Raw genomic sequence first — 15190 nt, forward strand, 5'->3', positions numbered from 1 at the left:
ATGGGTGAGTTTGTTTGCCAGTCTTGGAGCCTTTGTTAATAGATTATTCAATCACCACAGATATTCACTTTTCTTTAAGTGTAACATATTTCTTCTGAAAATCCTTTTGGCACTGATGAGTCAGGTCAGCACAAAGCAAGAATGTGGTGCTCTGATCTAAAATAACAGCATAAATCAACAATTTCATCAGCCTCTAAAATCAGTCCACTAAGTTGTATTACTTATCCAGAAATATTTCTTTTAAAGCTGTTCAATTGTCTGATTCTAGCAGCACAGTTTATTTTCCAGGCCATCTCATCAACTTCAAATTCCAGCATCATTCCCTCCAGTTGCCCTCAGTGACTTTCCCTCCTTTGCAGATCCACTGACTGCCCACCTACCTGCACACTTGCTGCTCACTACCTCATTAGTCTCAGTCTATACGTCAGCCCTCAACCAGCAGCATCTCTGTGCCAGATTGTGCTCTGTTTGTTTTTGCAAACTGCCTCCCTACGTTGCCTTTTTGGATTTGTTTGCTGGTTCTGCCTGCCTACCCGTTGATTAATGAAGCCTGGTTTACCTCGACCGAGTAAACAGTATTTAACACCTCCTGCTGTCTTAGTCTGCTTCTGACTCACTACAGTTACATAAGGGTAAATCAACTTTCTGTCAAGCTGCCCATGTGTTGTATGGCATTTTCTCAGTTGTTTTGCTTTAACTTTCTTACAGTGGAAAATACATATAAGCCTAAATCTGAAACGTACTATACAGTTGTGGTCAAAAGTCTACATACACTTGTAAAGAACTTAATGTCATGGCCGTCTTGAGTTTCCAATAACATCTACAACTCTTATTTTTCTGTGATAGAGTGATTGGAACACATACTTCTTTGTCACAAAAAACATTCATGAAGTTGGTTCTTTTATTAATTTAATATGGGTCTACTGAAAATGTGACCAAATCTGCTGGGTCAAAAATATACATATAGCAGTGCTAATATTTGGTTACATGTCCCTTGGCCATTTTCACTTTAATTAGGCTCTTTTGGTAGCCATCCACAAGCTTCTGGCAAGCTTCTGGTTGAATCTTTGACCACTCCTCTTGACAGAATCGGTGCAGTTAAGCTACATTTTTTGGCTTTCTGACATGGACTTGTTTCTTCAGCATTGTCCACATGTTCTCGATGGGGTTTAAGTCAGGACTTTGGGAAGCCCATTCTAAAACCTTAATTCTAGCCTGATTTAGCCATTCCATTACCACTTTTGATGTGTGTTTGGGGTCATTGTCCTGTTGGAACACCCAACTGCGCCCAAGTCCCAACCTTCGGGCTGATGATTTTAGGTTATCCTGAAGAATTTGGAGGTAATCCTCCTTCTTCATTATCCCATTTACTCTCTGTAAAGCAACAGTTCCATTGGCAGCAAAACAGGCCCAGAGCATAACACTACCACCACCATGGTTGACGGTAGGCATGGTGTTCTTGGGGTTAAAGGCCTCACCTTTTCTCCTCCAAACATATTGCTGGGCATTGTGGCCAAACGGCTCATTTTTTGTTTCATCTGACCACAGAACTTTCCTCCAGAAGGTCTTATCTTTGTCCATGTGATCAGCAGCAAACTTCAGTCGAGCCTTAAGGTGCTGCTTCTGGAGCAAGGGCTTCCATCTTGCACGGCAGCCTCTCAGTCCATGGTGACTTGACACTTGACTGTGGACACTGACACCTGTGTTCCAGCAGCTTCTAATGCATTGCAGACCTGCTTTTTGGTGGTTCTCAGTTGACTCTTGACCATCCTGACCAATTTTCTCTCAGGAGCAGGTGATAGCTTGGGTTTTCTTCCTGATCGTGGCAGTGACACAACTGTGCCATGCACTTTATACTTACAAACAATTGTTTGCACAGTTCCTCTTGGGACCTGTAGCTGCTTTAAAATGGCTCCAAGTGACTTTCCTGACTTGTTCAAGTCAATGATTCGCTTTTTCAGATCCGTGCTGAGCTCCTTTGACTTTCCCATTGTAGCGTTTGTGGCCGAGTTTAATGATTGTATCAAATGAGCCCTATATAAATGGGCTCAGAGAAGTTGTAGTCAATCATAATCACTCACAAGAAGTTAAGAGGCCATGCCATGAAGCTAATTTAATTGACACAACTTTCAACATAACCAAAATTGATAATTCATGTTGCTGTATGTATATTTTTGACCCAGCAGATTTGGTCACATTTTCAGTAGACTCATAATAAATTCATAAAAGAACCAAACTTCAAGAATGTTTTTTGTGACAAAGAAGTATGTGTTCCAATCACTCTATCACAGAAAAATAAGAGTTGTAGAAATTATTGGAAACTCAAGACGGCCATGACATTAAGTTCTTTACAAGTGTATGTAAACTTTTGACCACAACTGTATGTTACAGATGCTCATGGTTAGCATGTTACTGTGCTATCTTAATATGATAACATTACAAGCTAAGCGTTAGCAGGCTCACTTTCTTATCATTAATTAACTGTAGACCTGATATAGTGAAGCTAACATGCTAAACCAACTGTAGGTAGCAGTACACATTACAAGCCCAACATTGGCTTTTAACATAAGCTACTAAACATTACAAGGTAAACATTACCATGTTAAAATGCTAATTATAGGTATATTAACATAACTTTATAATCTTTTTAATTATAAGCCAAGTGACCATGTTAATATACTAAACAAGCTAGAGTGAAATATTAGTCTTCAACAACAGTATGAGCCAGACATTAGCATGGTGAAAACTGTATGAACATTAAAATGCTAATGTTTAGCTTGAAATGTAATACAAATTAATAGGCATGTTAACATTGAAGAATTCCAATGTTCTGTGCTTTGAGTTTAATGCTAATATTGGCCTATTAATATGCTCTCAGTCAAACAGTGTTTACCCCTAAATAGGTTAGATCTAGCATAGGTGTCTCTTAGTATATATCCGACACACATTTTCCTTGGTGTTTCGTGAGGATCAAAGGATTACGGGGTTTCTAGCAGACAATAGACTTGTGTTTTTTATGCTAGGCCAATTTGATGACTAAGAATTAATGTTAACACAGATTTAATGAAGGTGTAAAAACAGTATGTGTGCCTTTGTGTGCAGGCCAGCTGTGTGGGGAGGGCTGGCACCATGTCGGAGAGGCCTGCCTGAGGATCAACTCCAGCAGAGAGAGCTATGATAACGCCCAGCACTACTGCAAAAACCTGGGAGGAAATATAGCCTCTTTGCTCACGGACAAACAGGTCAATTTTGTTCTGGAAGAGCTTCAAAAATACCAACTGCAAGACAAGGTGGGTGGTGTAAAAAATAAATAAATAAACTAATAAATAAACTTAATAATTGTAATAAAGGTGACAGGACTTGGTGAAAGCTATTGGTTCTATTCCACTCTTCTTTCTCTGCTTTACACAGTTGCTGCGGCTATTTGCACACTATTGTGCTGCAGGTCAATAACGATGTAAAAACCAAACTTCAAACATGCACCACGAACGGTTTGGATATTTTAAAGATGATTTTGATACAATACTCACATGCATTTATTATTATTGTTGTTCGTACTGGCAATGAGGTGATGTCATATAGTTCAACTCCAGTGTAAGACTTCATCCACAGCCCTCAATCTGAGCAAAAAATCATTCTGAAGGTCAGCTGAACATAATGAGGCTTCAGCACTCTGATATAGACAAATCAAGTGGCCAAGCTTCCAGAGTTAGGCTTTTTAGTATGAAATTCCCTCATCATGTTACTGTCCCTCATCTGCACCTCAACAAGGAAACAAAAGATGGAATTTCCCACTCAAAATATGAACTTGATTTGTCAAACTGCTGAAGCCTAGGCCTCGGCTGAAATGCAGAATGCGTTTTTAATGAGGACCATGTTCTATATCTCTTTCCTTAGACTTGCGTTAGTAAGGGATGGCTTTAGGGTCAATATGGAGAGGAGGTGAATGACTACAGCGATCATTTAAAGTCCACTGTATGACATCTGAACATTGTATTAAGACAGACTTGAATGCATCCAAACCTGTCATATCAGGCTGGTTTATAATGTAAAGTAAGGAAAGAAGCAAATGCAAATTCGTCAGTGCCACAATGTGTTTGTGGCAACAGCATATACGTACATGTGTGTATAGTCTAGTTAAATAGCTGCATCTAATGGGATGTTAGTGTTCAGCTGTTTTTATCTTTCCTGTAGAGACTGAAGTACTGTGATGTCCTGCTGATTGTGGACAACTGAACCCAGAGTTCTTTATAGGAAATAATGTACACAATACTGCTTCAATTCTATTGATTTATTCATTGTATTCCAAGGAATATGGGGTATCAAGATCATTCAATTTGAGTTATTAAACATGAACCCAGCAATGTTGTTTGCTATTTACTGATCAACATGTCCATATAACAGCCTCACTGTTTAAAATAAAATGTGAAAATGTTAAAAAAATTGTTGAAATTTTATAACGCAATGCCTCTGGCTTTAGGTTATTTAATAATATACATTTTCAAAAAATATTTTCACAGCACCACGAGGAGTTTTGATGTCGCCAGGTACAAAGAAGTGAAATTTCTCACCAGGATATTTCTGATGTGGCTTTTTTTTTAAAAACTCTACGAAGGGGTCAAAATAGGGAAACATTTTTAGCCCACCGTGAAGCACACAAATCAGCTTCATCATCGTTTTCTTCATCCCAGATGAGTAACAGGATGTGAATGCTTTTCACACTGAAATGTAGACTTGTACTGTTTGTGGTGGAAATGTCATTTGAGACCCTGACGTGTTTGACCACACACAGACTTTCTGATAAATGTGCAGCTTCAGGAAAAATGTGAGCAAATATTCGAAGGGTGTTAATTGAAACAAAGTGTGTTTCCCTTTCTTGCTCTCTGTCTTGTAGAAAAGTGCCTGTTTTTGTAGATAAACAGTTTTTATATTTCCTTTTGGTTGAAGGTGATTCTAAATCTATTCTGTTCTAGTTCCATTTTTTCAGTATTAACTTTCTAAGCAATTACCACATACCAGCCAGCTATTTGGGTGGTATACTGACATGCAAGAATACACACAGAGCAAGCTCTTTGTAATCCTTGATCCCGAAGCTTTAATTTGAAGCCTTTTGCATGTTTTTATAAAATAAATCACAGCTGTGAGAAAATATTTTTGATTTCTCTCAAATTAAACTAATAGTAACTGTTCATAATCATCATGAGACATTATTATATTAAACAAATCACACTTGTTTTGTCAGAAAATAAATCAAATGTTCACTGAACTACACTTCAGTCAGCTGCTATAATTAGATTTTCTGCTTTTATAATTACAGTAATTTGCGTAAGGTTTGATTTAGGATCCACTTTCATGTAAAAGACAACGTTTTTGTTTGTGGTTCAGAGTTATCAGCCTTCTGACTTCTCTTGGCAGAGAGGACTACATCTTTATCTCTTTACTATGTGGACTCCTGCTCAGCTGTTAATTTTAGTATTATTATGCTGTTTTTCTTGTTTATGCATTGAGTTATTGCTCTCATTATGGTGTTTTTTTTCTCCAACCTTTCTAGCACATTGTGCATGTGTACATGTGAACTGCATACAATTAGGGCTCATTATCTTCCTTTTTTGGGTGTTTTTTTAAACGCAGAACAAACAAAGAAAAGAACAAGAAACAAACCGCTTGTGCTACGTAACCTAACTGCTTCTTTTTCTCTTTCTCTCTCCACTTCTACAGACATTATCTCCCTGGGTTGGCTTGAGGAAGATCAACGTGTCCTACTGGGGCTGGGAGGACATATCACCCTTCACCAACACCAGCTTGCAATGGTTACCTGGAGAACCCAGCGACTCAGGCTTCTGTGCCTACCTGGAGCGGGCACAGGTGGCTGGTCTTAAAGCCAACCCCTGCACAGCCACCACTGACGGCCTCATCTGTGAAAAACCTGCCGGTGAGGAAGAATGAGTGCACTAAAAAAGGAGAGAGAGACAGGTGGATGTGGTTAATGAGAGAGACCAGAACACAGGATAAAACTCAGATTGGAGGCTACAGTTTATCAGTTCAGGCAAGCTAAAGAAACAAACTCTTGGTTGAAAGAACAAAGTATCAGTGCATGAGATACATTATATAATTACCAGAGCATTTCTTAAAGACACTGACATTTTTTGTTCTGTGAAAATGGATAAACTCAAAAGTGAGAAAGAGGAAACAAGTGGAAGCTGTATGAAATGTTCTGTATGATGCAGTGAAGGAAATAAAAATCATCAGGTGTATATCTAAGCTCTGAACCTTTATCTTATGTTGTAACTAGCTCCAAACTTCAGTAAATAACTATCAGTTCCTTTTCTCTAAACTTTTGTCTCTGGCATTTGTTTCATTGCTCAGGGAGTCCACAGAGTCAGAGTGCTCGTCCCTGTAAGACGCCCTGCTCTCTGCACACCAGTTGTGCCAACTGCACCAGCCAGGCCATGGAGTGCATGTGGTGCAGCAGTACACAGCGCTGTGTCGACTCCTCGGCGTATGTCATCTCCTTCCCCTATGGACAGTGTCTGGAGTGGCAGACCCAGGACTGTACTGGTGAGACGGGGAGAAATCAAAAGGGGGGATAGGGAAGGGTGGAGATGAACAGATATGTTAGACCAGGGTCAGGGGGGGCGGTTTAGGTCTGTTTGTTTATGTGCTTTTAAAAACAAGAACTCGGGTGGGAATATCTCAGACCCACTTTCTAGCTATATCCAAGGCTTTTAACCACATTTCACAGTCTTCATCAGGAATGGGAGTTTGATCATCTCTCAAACTCTGCAAGACCAAAAGATATGGCTCAAAGCCTCGGAAAAAGCACTTTTATTTAGTGTTATTTTAGGTAGTAATGCTTCCATTCTGGAAGACATGCTACTGTTCATCCATTACATTTTAGTGAAAATAATAAAAAAATATTTTTTACTCCACTACATTTTTCTAATGGCTTGAGTTACCAGTCAGTTTCTGGATTAACACTGTAGTACCAGCTACAAGGTGCAAATGCACACTAACCCGACACCAGAAAAGCAAGATGTACAGTCATAGATTTAGGAGGTGAGATGTAAGATTTGCACGTTATCTTTGTCATTTTAATAAGATGTAATGACAAGGCAGTATATGGTTGGAAAAAGCCTAGAGGTTATAGCTTAGTCAAAATATGTGGCTAAGAAGAATGAATGAGGTGGTGTAGTACTCTACTCACACCTTTTGATGATGCAACTAGAGTACATTGTGTGAACATGGAGTCATTATAGACTCCTATCGATCTTTTTCTTATCAGCATTCAGGTCTCTACCTCTCACACACACACTGACACAAACACACACTCCAAAACCGAGGCAGTGCCACCTCTCCTGTAGCTACAGGGCAGAAAATCGATCATCTACAGTGACACACAGCAGACTCGATATGAAGTCCTCGCTGCTGTCTGTTAACATTCCTCTCATATTAACACCTCCCTGGGGGTGTTGGAAGTGGTTCTAAGTGCACAGGAATGTTTGTGTATGTGACAAAGACGAGGGATCATGAACCATGAAACCAGACAAAGGGGAAAAGCTGCCAGGCCCTGCTGCAGCCTCTCTGAATTTGCATCTTTATGATGATTTCCATTGTTTCATAAGTCGTCATGACATGAAGACACTAAGGGTTTTACTGCCTAACTGCTGATAGTTTCCTCTCTAAAGAACATTCCTGTAGTGGCTGCAGCCATTTATCCTATAGGTTGCTTCTACGTTTACCTGCTTTGGTTTACAAATTGTCCAGCAGGAAAGGAATGGGAACTATTGCTTGAAAAGAAACATGCTTGACATGTTTATTTTTGTAATCAAATGTGTTTCATGAATTAAAGCTACATCAATTCATTTTTTAACTAAAACAGCCTTCAGTTAATGGGGACAGCACAGGCATCCTGTTGGATTCTTGTCTTTATTTTCAAATGTTGAATGTCCAGTCTAGTGTTTTTTTTGTCTTTTTTTGGCCTTTATGATCCACAAAATCCACTTCTTCAGTTTGTTTTATAGACATTTTACTTTGTTCAGCCACTTGTTTACTTGAGACTGCAAGCTGTTTACAATCATCCTGTATAAATGACCACAGCTTTATATGTGGAAGTTAGTAAGCGCCCCTGATAATCAACCACATGGACCAGTGAACAAGAAGCTCTGGCACATTACAACCAGGAGTCATTTGATTCAGAAAATCCTCTATTGAAAAAGAAATAACAAGCTTTGGATATTTTATTTTGGTGCTACACATTTAAATTTGTTCAAATGTATTTTAAACAAAAGAAGTAATTGTTTTGACTACATGAAAATGTCTACATACATATATCTAAAAAAGGGACACTATAATTAAATGGTCTATTAGAACAATGAGAAATAAATGTGTCCATCTACTGTATACTATACTGTAACTATAGAATAACTGGAATCTACAAGACAAAATACGTTTTTTTGTATTTTAAAACTACTGATTATCCTAGCCAAGGGTAGATATCCAACCTAGACAGAAGGCGGCTACACGTTATAGCAGCATGACTAACAGACCTGAGTAAGTGATGCTTGTTTCTGATAATGTTCACTGATGTTTTATTTGGAAAAGTGAAGGCCATGTTTTATTCTAAAGTTCAACCAGTTTAGAAATCTGTTAGAAAAACAGAAAAAACGGTCAAAGATATTCCTTCAGGCAAAACTTTTTATTGGTGTTTTCTGTCTTTTGTTAGACAAATAGTCCATTTGTAGCCAAGTGTTCTTGTTTCTGGGGAGTTAAAAAACAGCTTCAGAAACTTTTTTTGTCTTTTGACTGGTGATTATTATTCCTTGCTGGTGCCAGTAGTCTGAATGCAGACAGCTCTCTAGCCTACTGTTAGCAAGCTATGATTGTTTTTCCTTCTTTCTTTTTACCTTCATTGCTTACATAATGGCACCTTTTCCCCATCTCCTTTGCTCTTTTATTATTTATATCGCAGTTTGGTGGCAGAAGATGTGTAGGATGCTTTTGTTCTGCTGCTTTTTGCCTTTGTTGCTCAAAGTGTGCCATATAAAATATGACATATTTCACTTTTCAAATTCTCAGATATAGCATTGTTGCTCTTTTGAGGTCCACCCCTCTTTGTAGAGCATACTTAACTTTCTGCTTCACTTCTCTTGTTTATGGATTAATCATGTCTTGTTTTGGAAACCAGCCCTGCAGGCGGCAGCTGAAGGATTCATGACCTCGGCTTTAGTAGCTGCTTTCACAAAAAACAATTGCTTGTCTGAGGATCCAATTTGAACTGGGTCATTTCTTTATCAGATAAATTTGGCCCAAGGCTTAGTGTATCATTCCCATTTTTCATGTCGGCTGAAGGCCAACTACACATTCCTCAACACAACCTCTTGAAATAATTAGCTCCAGTGTTGCACCAGCAGTCAGATTTGGAAGTTGTGGGTACTCCTTTAAAAGCGAGCAGATATTTCAATCCCAGACTAATTGCGCAGTACTATGTTTCCTGTCATAAAATAGACAGGAATTTTTTGAGCTTCCCTCTGCTTTTTTTCACCTCTTTTTACCTCTCTGCCTCCAGGGTCTTGTCCCTGAAGGTCTTACACCTGCAGCTATATGGCAGTCAAAATGGCAACTGTAAATTAGTCTGTAAATTAAACTTTTCATTCTATATGTGCTCAATAACACTCCTCTCATGCATAGGGTTAGGGTTAGCATGCATAGCTTGTGAGGTCAGTGTTTGCCACTGTAGACACCCACATCTATTCTGCATCTACCCTCTCGGTAGTGCTGCCAGTTGTTTTTTCATTGTTGTTCAGTAGATAGGAAGATACAGAAAGACCAGACTTTCACAAACAACTGCTTTTAGGGATGGAGAACCACTGCAGTGATAACTCTACAAACTGTCAGCCTAAAGTTTTACCACATAACATGCATGTTAGTGCAACAGAAGTAGCTGATGAAGTGAAGCAGTGAGGTTGAAACTCCAGCTCCGGTTTTCACCACAGCGCAAGCACAAATGTAGTGACGCTGCATTGTCTGTATTGCACATAAATGTCAGTGTACTCCTAGAGTATTTGAACAGTGACCCGTTTTTGTTTTTGTTGGCTCTATACTGCAGATTTTGTAATTAAATTGTGACTATGGTTGAAATACTGCATCAGACACTTGGTGTTTTACAGTACCTGGCAATTTTTTAAGTGTGCTGTGTCCAACTACTGTTCACAATGCACAAAGGAAATGGATGATCTGCGCACTGCTGTAAAAAAGTAACTGTGGGTGTTGGGGAAAACAATTCCAGAAACACATCAGAAAACAAAAACAGCATTGTATTCGTATATAAAATTTTCTGTCTTTTTATAGAGACTTTTTAAAGTTGTAGTTTGATTGGCAAACATTTCCTGTTAATACAAAATGCTAAAGTATGGTGATTTTAGTGCACACTAGTTGTAAAAACAATATACTATGACAATCAGTATCTAGTTCATACTGTATGCAGTTAATAAGCGGTACGACATTGGAATACCATTTTAGTCTTTAGGCAAATTGTTTTCAAACAGTTTGTATTTCAAAAGGACTACTACTCATCCACTGTTCAACCAAGAAACAACCCCCAAACCTCCTCAGAGCTAAAAGTGCTTACCCTTTTTGTGCCATTTCAAATCAGATGTGCTGTATTACACAGACAAAACAATGGAAACATTTCACTTTGCTACGGTATATGGAGGGACAAGAATATTAGGAACCACTTGACTGACTCAGTCCAGTACAGCAGATCCACCACAAACCATAACCACAAAGATAACCACAGAGATGGATCCACACATTTCTGCCCTGCCACAACCATTTAAACACAAACATGGGATTAGGTACAGGTGTGTTGGATTTCAGTACACAGCAGTTGTTCTTTTATTTGTCACTCACTGCGTGTATTTTGTTGTCTAGACAGGCGACTACAACAGGTCAGTGACTATGATTTCATTATAGTTGAACATAGGTTTCAAATGAATCTCTGTCTTACACACACTCACACTCACATTTACAGACAGGCTGGATGATGGTTGTGTTGTTGTAGCTGATATTGGTTTTGCTGCACAGAGATATGGGCTTATTTTCTCTGAGGCAATCTTCATAACACGTGTGTGGGTTTTTTTGTCTGCTGTCTTGCAGCTCTACATGCAACGAGAAAAGCGAAGGAGAAGGCAGCTTATGGGTCCTACACTTGATGTATTATGTATAGGGGCTCACAGATCTGTATGCTACTGGCTACAGCGATGCTAACTGTCAAGTACTGTAGGAGCAAATGGATTGCACAAGATGAAACCAGACGATACGTGCTATCCAGGGACACCCAATGTCAAACCCTGTTGTGATGAACAGAATGTGGCACGGAGACGATTGTGCTGCGAGAATTTTTGATAAGATGAAAATTCCCCCAGCAGGAACAAGCAATCCCTTTCTTTGCTGCACAAAGATAGACTAAGTTACTCAGAACATTTGTCATCTGTTGTGTTTAGGTATCCTCTAGGTTATTTCTGTCAATGAAGACGACTAATATCCTGATTTCAATAGAACCATATATTTTGGGAAGGTTTTGGAAAGGAACACAGAATAGAGTTTTTTCCGTCGATTTCACATAAATCATGTGGTGGATGTTTGCTATATAGCAGCCAGCGTCTGAGAAATGTTGTGCTTAATGTTTCTTGTTGACAGAACTTTAAAGGCATTAAGGCTCTCAGTCTCCAAGTGACGGCAGCAACTGAAAGATTCGAGCGACTGATGTTTTGTGGCTTCGGCTGCGATGCAAACCCATGTCCTCTTGGATTTGACCTAGTTACTACATTTATGTTCATTCTCATTCACATGAAGTTGATAGAAACCCCACAGAAACGGTTACATTATTTTAACCAACAAGTATGGGATTTGCGTTGATCTGTATATACTCGTTTTTCACATTTTAAATGGTAACTGTACTTTGTATCAAGCCATGCTAGCAGCCGGGCTATAGGGATGACAATGCTGGTCAGTCACTTGGTCAATCCACATCTTTAGTTTAGAGTGAAATATACAGCAACTATTGGATGGATCGTGGTTCCCAGTGGCTGAATCATAAGGACTGAATGACTCTTGAAGTGACTTTTGATTTAGCAATATCAGCAGATTGACATTCTTGGTTTAAGTAAAATCGTGTTATGAGTTCAGAGTGAATGTTTTCACAAATAATTGATTTGTTTGCAATGCAATTTGGTACATAAATAAATATATGTATGAAAAACAAAATCTGACAATGGGCTTTCTTGCCTCTCCTCACACAACATTGGTTACCAAAGACCGTTTTTCTCAGATTTCCGACCCACTTGCCCTAACGGGGCGCTGAACCCTGAATATGCTTTTTGCACTGAAACCAACCATATGTTTGTCGGTCTCCAATACTTTCTGACTTCTGTGGCACTCTGTGACTCAGTCTAGTTTTTAGATAACAATGGAGCGCAGTTGCACTGAGTAATAAGATATATTAGGCTCTGGTACACAGACAGTAATTGTTAGGCGGATCAGTTCATTGTTTGTTTTGGTCTTCTAATGGGATTTGTTGACAATAAGAAAAACCATGTCCTTTAAAACTCAACTATTATGGCAGACAGACTCTCATTTCATGTGTTCATCAGAGCTCTCCTTGGTACACGTGTTAAATTTACCAGCCACAACTCATAATTTAATTGTGGTGAAGTGCAATAAATGGAAATTAAATTAGACTTTGCTTACCCCCTGTCGTCTATACAGGAGTATTTACTTTGCAGCTGAGATGTGTATGCGAACTCAGAGGGAAGACAGAATAATTACCCTTATTGCAGCAAATTAGAGGAACATTAACATTTAAGCAATTTTAAGTGCATAAATCAGTGATCTTGTTTTATCTCCAATCACTAATATTCACATATGAAAAAATAGCCAGTAATCAGCAGTCTGTCAACAGTTTCATCTTTGGACCATGATTAGATCACATGTAATGCATGAAATGCAAGCACCATCCAAAAGGACATTGACTCTAGAAATAGCCTGGAGCTAATGTCATCTAATAGCACAAGGTACAGCTAAATCTTTGGTGCTGTTAACTAAAAGTAAAGCCGTGTAAACCCTGCAGGCACACGCGCAAATTTAACGCTTCTTTCCCTTCATCCTCATCTACCCCAGTCCACAAGACTACATGAGGCAATAACCTCCCTTAATTTTTCTCATGTGGAACACAGATGAAGCCAGATAGTTAGAGATGCTATTAAAAATAGAAATGGCTCATGCATAGAGAACATAGCAGGTAAATTACATTATCTACACAAACTGCAGTTATGTAAGTGAACATCTAAGGACTGGATATTTTCAGGAATTTGTTTTTGCCCGCAGTCGTTCACCTCAGTTTGAGCTGCTTTTATTTGTGTCGTTTAGTGTCCTCAGGGCCCATTTCATCATATTTGTGGCATGCAAGCTGATGCCTGAAATGTCATCCATTTGCTGTCACGGATTTTGACATGTTTCACAAATGAATTGCAGTCAAGAGCTGCAAATGCACCTTCAAATGTGTGTTTAGGGAGGCAGTCTGTATGTAGAGATTAATTCTAAATCACGTGAGGAATCATGTTGTACTCTCCTCCTCGTCTGAGTGTTTTCATTTTCTTTACAATCATTCCCATATTGCTGCTAAGATGGCAATGAGGTGTTCATTATTAATTTGCCAGGGGAAAAACTTTTGTAAAATTGTCTGGGCACTTTGCATGGTTTTTGTAAAAAATAAATAAATGGCCTCTGGTTGTTTATGAAGTAATTGCTTTGCAAAGCCAGACCAAATTTCTAGAGCTCAGGGTTTTATGAGATTTAAGTCTCCTGATTGAGCCCATCTTTCAATATGACACTGTGCCCAAATAGGTTGTTAAAGATAGAAAACTAAAGACATTTTTGTTGTGCTTGCTACATGAAGTAGCTTGCATGTTTCTTGCTAATGTCCCACAATTAGGAAGATTGGAGGGAATAGTTAGAAGAGGTTTGGCCAAAATTTTAAAATAGCAGTGAAGATAGCTAGGCTGAAGTAGGCTTAACTAATAGTGATAGATCCGTCCCCATCCAATGCATCTAAGTGAAAAACAATGAAGTTAAAGGTATAGTGAAACATTTAAAGTCGGGTGAGATTATTTTCTAGTTTATAACAAAGTTAAAACACATTAATCTCCCTCACATGCATTTTTTGATGTATTATATGGAACCCAATGTGTCAATCACAATGCCTGTCATCTCAAATGTACAGCAAAACCGATGTTGATAAAACAGTGTACTGACAGACCAGTACACAGTGTAGTGTCCAATCAGGTGTAGAAAGGGTTCATGTTGGGTTATGTAAAGGAGAGAACTCAGTGCCTATTGAGCATTGCTCAATCATTATGAATAAAGCAAACATTTGGTTGGCACTGCAAGCCTAATAGCCTGACCTGGTGTGACACAAAATGGCTGACAATTGGATCTATTAAATCAAAAAGAAGGAAAGAATTTCTTTATATTATAAAGTTAAGGTTTGGAGCATGAAAAGGGTGGTTTACAAACAGCGGCTTCCAATTTCCAGCAATTTGAATCATATTTCTAAATGATAAACAGGGCTGGTATATTTATTGGATATTAAAGTCTGCTCTTGGGTATGTAAATATGTGCTTTTCTAGCAGAGGAAACCCTACTGTGAGGTGGATTAGGGATATTCTGTTGAACTGCCTCTCTTTGAACTATTGACTATAGTGGGGATCCAGTGAGTTGTTAGAGGAGAAGTAAAATGAGAGAGGAAATAAGGGGAGGTGAAAGTAAAAACTAGAGGGAAGAACACAGTAGGGAAGAGATGCAAAGAGAATATGAAAAAGAGTAGAAGAGTTCCGGCCTTTGTGACTCCATTTGTGCCCAGAGTGTTTTAAAGTAATCCATAAAAAAATCAAAATGACAGGAAATTAGGGAGGTATAGTGGCGAAGAAAGCAGTGCTGAATGAGCGCAAGAGGGGAAGGTGGCTTAGTGAATAGAAATAGAATGGAAAAGATGCAAAAGAGGAGGATAAAATGTGGCAGAGAGGAGATAAAGAGTGAATTTGAGAAAGGGAGAGAAGAAGTTTGTAATTATGAAGAGGGAGAGAGAACAAATGAATCAGCATTGCTACAGTTGAATAATGCAACGGGGGAGCTT

The 15190-nt window shown here is 38.8% G+C and overlaps 1 protein-coding gene across 4 annotated transcripts in view; it reads left to right on the top strand.

Moving 5' to 3' along the window:
• The window catches only part of atrnl1a (attractin-like 1a), a 264424-nt gene that overhangs the window by 73981 nt on the left and 175253 nt on the right, over nucleotides 1-15190 (top strand). For all 4 annotated transcript variants that reach the window (XM_051380119.1, XM_051380103.1, XM_051380110.1 and 1 more), the window contains 3 exons: nucleotides 3103-3290; nucleotides 5719-5932; nucleotides 6367-6558. In XM_051380119.1, the coding sequence (XP_051236079.1) occupies nucleotides 3103-3290; nucleotides 5719-5932; nucleotides 6367-6558 (594 nt within the window). The remainder of the gene's footprint in view (nucleotides 1-3102; nucleotides 3291-5718; nucleotides 5933-6366; nucleotides 6559-15190) is intronic.

This window comes from Dicentrarchus labrax, unplaced genomic scaffold (genome assembly GCF_905237075.1).
Source record: "Dicentrarchus labrax unplaced genomic scaffold, dlabrax2021, whole genome shotgun sequence".
Lineage (NCBI taxonomy): Eukaryota > Metazoa > Chordata > Actinopteri > Moronidae > Dicentrarchus > Dicentrarchus labrax.